This window comes from Amaranthus tricolor, chromosome 3, assembly GCF_026212465.1.
Source record: "Amaranthus tricolor cultivar Red isolate AtriRed21 chromosome 3, ASM2621246v1, whole genome shotgun sequence".
Taxonomy (NCBI): domain Eukaryota; kingdom Viridiplantae; phylum Streptophyta; class Magnoliopsida; order Caryophyllales; family Amaranthaceae; genus Amaranthus; species Amaranthus tricolor.
The window spans coordinates 32,245,353-32,251,994 of record NC_080049.1 but is presented as its reverse complement, the minus strand read 5'-3'; the positions used below and the strand labels follow the sequence as shown (position 1 = coordinate 32,251,994).

Sequence of the window (6,642 nt, the reverse complement as noted above, 5' to 3'; positions counted from 1 at the left end):
AGCCAGAGAGAACCGAACAAGGACCAAACTCCTCCACCCTATCTTCAACCAAGGACGAGGGTGAATTAAAAACGGCACGAATTGCAAAAGTCGACCCTAAAAAGTTAGCACACCCACTGCAAAATTACAAGAAGAATAGAGCTTGAAAGCATCCCCGCCGCAAAACCGCGAGTCCACACCCAAAATAAAGCCGAAGTCACTGCAATATCAAAGGAAAACTCACCGGCAACCAGAAACAACACAAGACCTAGCACGATAGCCGGAAAAGGTAACCAAAACAACAGCAGAGACAAGAGAGAGACAACACAAAATGTACAAGGTCATTGGAAAAGAAAAACTCAACAGGCCGAAAAACAAAGCAAACCGTACATACTGTATCAATACAGAACCCACTGGTGAAATCAACGGGAAAGGGTGGATAATCGAATGGGAAATGCTGGTACCTGCTGAAAAGAAAACAACTAACTCACCGGAACCGCAGATGACCACCTGCGGGCCTGTGAGATAAGACCTGTGTAACACCCCGGCCCCTCGGATCGCCGGTGACTACTCATGGAGACTGTAGACTGGCCTCACAGACCAACACAAGTCTTTCCAACGAACTTTGGCCTCACTCGTACGCACCCGGGAAAACTTCCAAGGAGGTCACCCATTCTAAGATTGCTCCCTACCAAGCACGCTTAACTGTGGAATTCATAGCAAGGCTCCATGAAAAGAAGATACACCTTATTGATATGAGTAGTCTATAAATCCTTTTTCAAGCTAAATATGAGTTATTACACTCACCCTCATTTAGGAATACAACTTCCCAAGAAGTCACACATCCTAAGATTGCTCCCTACCAAGCACACTTAATTGTAGAGTTCTTAACAAATGGGCCCCATGAAAAGAAGATGTACCTTGTTGATATGAGTAGTCTATGAATCCTTTTTCAAGCTAAATACGACTTATTACACCCTACCACTGTGCAAACCGAAACTCTCAACGGTAGATCCAAACCGAAGCTGATAAACAAGCTAACCGACAACTCCACCCCCGAAGCTAAAAACTATAGGCAGATCACCAGCTCACCGGAAGCTTCACTATGCTCTAGCCGCCGTCACAAACCTACCGTCAATGCCACCCCAAAGCTCTTTCTTTATCGCATGAGGGAGAAGCACTCAAACTTACCGTTATTATTATTATTATTATTATTATTATTATTTATTATTATTATTATTATTATCACTCCTATTATTTGTTTTTGAGTAAACTGATTTTTATTTTTAGTTAACAAATAGCAAGTCTTAAATTTCTAAAATAAGCTAGAATAAACCAAGGGAAATTCCACATGGTAGCATCGAACTTTTATGAAATGCTAGTGGTAGCATTTTTATAAGATTTTTCCACATGATAGCATCCAATTTATACCTTAAATAATTGTCGTAGTATTTTCCGTTTAATTCACCATTTTGACGTTTCTACCCTTATTAAGTGTTGATGGTTGTCTTTATAATTTGTTTTAAACTATTTTTATGCTCACAAATGTTTAATTCACCATTTTGACATTTAATTTGCCGTTTAATTCATCAACGATATCACATGTTTAGGGCAAATTATAAAGGCAACAACCAACAACTTAGTAAGGGTAGAACATCAAAATGCTATGGCAGTTAGATAAGACATAAACTGGATGCTACCATGTGAAAAAATCTTATAAAATTACTATTACCATTGACATTTGATGAATGTTCGATGCTTTCATGTGGAATTTCCTATAAATTAATTTTTATTTTTAGATAACAAATAGCGAGTCTTAAGTTTTAATTAGCGAATAAGTTATTATTAGAGCAATTTTCCAAATTAGATATGAATTTACTGAGTCAATTGGGTCATTAACTTATTTGATTTGACCAAAATCTAACATGTCTTGTTATTTTGTTTTTTAAACAAAGGGTAAACAATAATGTTTCAATCTTATTACAATGTATAAATCTATCTATATATAAATTATACTAAAGTAAAATACGGATGACATAATCAAATTTAAAAAGTGATGAGTTGTCAAATTCTCAAAAGATATTTTCCCTTCATTTATCAAAAGTGATATCATTATTTGCTAATAAAGTGCGTGGAAAATATGTGACTTATCATTATATTAACTTTCATTAAATTGTTTGAGTGGGATGCATGTGATTTTTCATTATTCAATACACAATAATAATTTGCTAGTTTTCATTTTGGAAACCAAACAAATTTGTTCTCTGTAATAATAATTTGCTAACTTTTCATTTTGAAAACAAAAAATAATAATTTGTCACTTACAATCTTATAGTGATCAATAAAATTTAAATAATATTAAAATAACATTATTTAATATTATACATAACTTATAAAGAAGTATTTTAAAATCAAAAATGAATTAAATATTAGTTATTATATGCTATTAATAGTTTATTGAAAATCTATAACTAATAATTTACAATTTATTTTCTTTGTTTTTTTAAAATAATGAAAAACAATAAAATAAAAAAAATTGTGGAGAATTATCTATTATAAATTATTGTATAAATCGTTGTCATCCTCAATAACAAGAATGACTCTTTAATATCTTTAGCAACCCGTAACGGCACATGACATGTTACACATCAACAATGTCATCCAACTCAGCTCCAAAAAGTTTATAAAAGCAGATATTTTTTCCAGATACTACTCCTCCATTACTGTTTAGTTTTCCCTTCATTTTCACCATTTTTTAATTCTTCCAGAACACTCCTATTTATCCCATTCTTTTTCTCTCTCCTTCCTCTTTCTTTCTCTTCCTTCACTCAAGAAGCCATCAAAGCTGCACTGTACTCCCCTTCAAGAACAATGGAAGAAAATAAATTATGTGTGCGTACAAAATTCTGTGATTTCTGCAACCAGGAAACAGCCGTGTTATACTGCCGTGCTGACACGGCTAAACTGTGCATAACGTGTGACCAACACGTGCACTCCGCCAACACGCTTTCCAAGAAACACCAACGTTTTCCTCTCTGTGACACGTGTGGATCCGAATATGCTTCTGTCAAGTATATCACCCGCAACCTCTTTATCTGTCAAGACTGTAACTCAGATCTCATTAACAACGTTGGATTTTCCTCTGATGATCAAACTTCTGTCGAATGTTTTTCAGGTTGTCCTTCTTCTTCAGAACTTTCTGTTGTTTTGGGCCTTGATCTTGCATTTGATATGATGATGATGATAGGGTATGGTTATGATTTAAGGGTCCCAGCTAATCACAATGTGGATCCCACTTCTCCTTTGGGTTATGATAATGATGATTGTGGGGTCTTGATTGAGAAATGTTTTGATGGGAAAAAACAAGCAGTGATTAAACAGTTGTTGAATCTTCAAAAGAAGGAGAAGGGTTTTGATTGTGGAAATGCTGGGGAAATAGATTCTCTTCTTGTTCCACATAATGATGGGTTTTTAATTGGATTAGATGATAATCTTAATACTAATTGCAATATAATTAATGATGATTTTAATCAATGTCAATCAATCCTGTTTCAACAACAACAGCAAAAAGAATTGAATTTCCCATATAATTATAATTCTAATATCACCAGAAATGTGGGTGGTCTTCCTGCTACTGCCACCAATCCAACTAAACAGGTTAGTTTATATTACTTTTAATCTTGATTATTTTTATAAAAACTTACATTTTTTGAATCGCGTGAGTTTAATTCTGATACTAATATATAGATTAATTGTGTGTGCTAATTACCCAATTGGGAATTCTTACCTGATTTAGTAAGATCTGAAATTTTATGCTATTCCTGTGTTTGAGATGCATTTTTAACACTGATACTTATACTATAATTAGTAGATGTGTTTTGGATACTATTTAAGATAAAAGTATGTTTTAGAATGAGAGCACATCAATTGATCCGATGTAATTAGTATATGATCTGTTTGATTGCACATAACTATATATGGTGTATTGATGTAATACTTAGACCCTTTTTCTTATGGAAGTAGCTGAACATTTATATGTATTTTCAAGTACTTATTAAGTTATGATATGAAAAATGATAAGGATGGAAAATGAGGAGACGAAAATGTGTTTTCCTTCAAAATCTTTACGTTTTTGAAAGGGAGAAATGAAAGGAAGGGCAGGAAATGAGGAGGAAAGTCTCCCTTCATTTCCCTTTTATCCCAATTTTTCTATCCAAATGAAGGAAATCCGATCCTCTCCCTCCATTGCTTATTTAATTTCCCTTTCCTTTTTCTCCATTCCTCTTGGCTCCCATAGTATAAGAGAGATTAAGCAATTGCTTGGAAGTTGGAACCACATTGAACATGAACAGCCTGCAAAGACTTGTGACAAAAAAGTTGGAGCATCGAGTTGATAAATCGTTTTGATGAGTACTTTACTGCATGTGGCTTTTGGTTCTTTTCAGTTTCTGTTGGAAGGAGGTTCTTTCTAGAAAGTTTGGCTTCCTCTGAAAGAGGTTGTAACTTGTAAGCTGCAAAACTATATTGTAAATTAACAGTATTACATTACCTTAATCCCATCAAGTTACTCTCAAGTCTCATTTAGGCTCCCATCTAGGTGGGGTTTACCAAACCCGGAAATTTGCAACTTTTCTTTTTGTAAAACAAATATGTTGTTTTCAGTTTACTCTTTATAGCAAACATCATATGCAACTTCACATGAATAAGAAGTGCACATGATTTGATGAACAACTTACATCATAATCTGAAATCAAGAAACTGTAAATCTTTGGCCTCATCAAAAACAAACGTGTTCGTATCTCTATATATTCATGACAGAGTATTTAGTTCGTTACTAGCTCGAACCATTGTGTAACCATGACTCACGTGCATTCCAAATCTGCAGATTTGGGATTTTAAATCAGGACTGATGAGAGATGACAAAGAACCTGGAATGTTACATGTCAACTACAATAAGAATGATGTTAGTTTTATTATGGACAGCTACAGTTCTCTTCAGCAGGAAACTGGTTCGACAAGCTCAAAAGTCGTAGGGGATATTTATGACACGAATGGCTCCAGTAGCACCGAGGATATCCGATTACTTAATGTATATATCATTCTTCCTTCAGCATATGCAAGATTTTGAACCTGCATTGTTACTAATACTTTCGAAGATTATTCATGTTTTAGCAACTGATGGAGATATTAATGAAATTGTAACTGCAGAGTAAGTTGCAAGATCCAGCAGCAAGTCAGATTCCAATAACATCCGAGAGTAACAACATTCATTTCACGGACCAATCTATATATGTTGGACCCGATAATGCGCTTACTGCGGGCAGAACCAAGGCTGACTTAGAGATGATGGCGCATAATAGAGACAATGCAATGCAACGCTACTTGGAGAAGAAGAAGACAAGAAGGTAGACTTTGATTTTGTTGTGCGAAAGCGGAAGCAAGATTGATGAACAAAAAATGAAACAATAAAGAAATTTAAACAAAATAATATGAAAATGACACAGGAGATTTAACGTGGTTCACTGTGATAGCTACGTCCACCGGCACCGAGATTAAATAATTTCACTATGATCGCAAAGAACACATAAATAATAATGACTCTCTTGTAATCTTTCAATAAACTTAATACTAATAAGAGGAGGAAACCAAAATAAAATTAACTTCAAGTATCCCACAAATAACCAGCCCAAGTGTAGTAGTAACCGTCAAAAACCTACGAAGACAATGCTCCCGTGTTTCCCGCTCAAACAGCCGACTTGGCTTCCACAGATGAAAGCCAACCGCCGAGTCGGTCGTAAGTTGCTGACCAAAACACCAATTATCCAGAACCCACAGCCGAGTCGGCTGACCTCCAAGCATCTCGAACGCCGACTCGGCGTTATCCTCTGGACCCGATATGTACTTGTTTGTTATCCTAGTAAGTAGAAGTTTCAGAGATGTGCACAACCTTTTCGTAAGTAGAAGTTTCAGAGATGTCTACCAATCGATCATCTTTCTTTTCGTAAAATTGTTTTTCTTAATCTTTAATTCTAATTGTCATGGACAGATATGTGAAGCACATACGTTACGAGTCCAGGAAAGCAAGGGCTGATGAACGAATGAGAGTGAAAGGACGATTTGTGAAGATCAATGATGCTCCGCCTGTTTAATATTGTACGGTTATTAGCTCATACGTATATATAAGAAATCGCGGTGGCGATTGGATTTTTGTTACAATTTTGTGTACTACTATAAATCGGTTTCTTCTACTGTAGTTCGATAACATTAGAGATGCGACTTTTAGTTTGGGTTAGCTGTAACTGTAATTATCTGTACTTATTTATACTCCCTCCGTTCCTTTTTGATCTTCCACATTACTATAACAGGTAGTTTTAAAAGTTCTTCCACTTTAGAATACTTTCTATTTTTAGAAAGTTTTTATTTCACTCTTACCTCTTAAAATCCCCCTTTTCTTTTAATGTACCCATTTTCTTTTATTTATAATTATTTTCTCTCTCATACTTCCAATACAATCATTACTTCACACTATTATTTAATTAAAATAATACCCACTACAACCTCATACTTCCAATACAATCATCACTTCCCACTATTATATAATTAAAATGACACCCACTACCACCAAATATTCTTTTTTTCTTAATCTTTGTGAAATACCCAAAT

General features: G+C 34.7%; 1 protein-coding gene across 1 annotated transcript; it reads left to right on the top strand.

Annotated features, from left to right (window-relative positions):
• Positions 1-2,590: 2,590 nt before the first annotated feature.
• On the top strand, positions 2,591-6,328 carry LOC130808794 (zinc finger protein CONSTANS-LIKE 14-like). Its single transcript, XM_057674299.1, has 4 exons — positions 2,591-3,636; positions 4,865-5,068; positions 5,188-5,384; positions 6,026-6,328. Exons 1-4 carry the CDS (start codon positions 2,851-2,853, stop codon positions 6,126-6,128), a joined length of 1,290 nt encoding a protein of 429 aa, XP_057530282.1. The 5' UTR covers positions 2,591-2,850; the 3' UTR covers positions 6,129-6,328.
• The last annotated feature ends 314 nt before the right edge of the window (positions 6,329-6,642 follow it).

Excerpts from the sequence above, each read along its gene's own strand:
- LOC130808794 (XM_057674299.1), top strand. The coding sequence starts at position 2,851 with ATGGAAGAAAATAAATTATGTGTGCGTACAAAATTCTGTGATTTCTGC. Across the intron at positions 5,069-5,187 it reads AGGATATCCGATTACTTAAT|AGTAAGTTGCAAGATCCAGC; the intron begins GTATATATCATT and ends TTGTAACTGCAG. Across the intron at positions 5,385-6,025 it reads GAGAAGAAGAAGACAAGAAG|ATATGTGAAGCACATACGTT; the intron begins GTAGACTTTGAT and ends TGTCATGGACAG.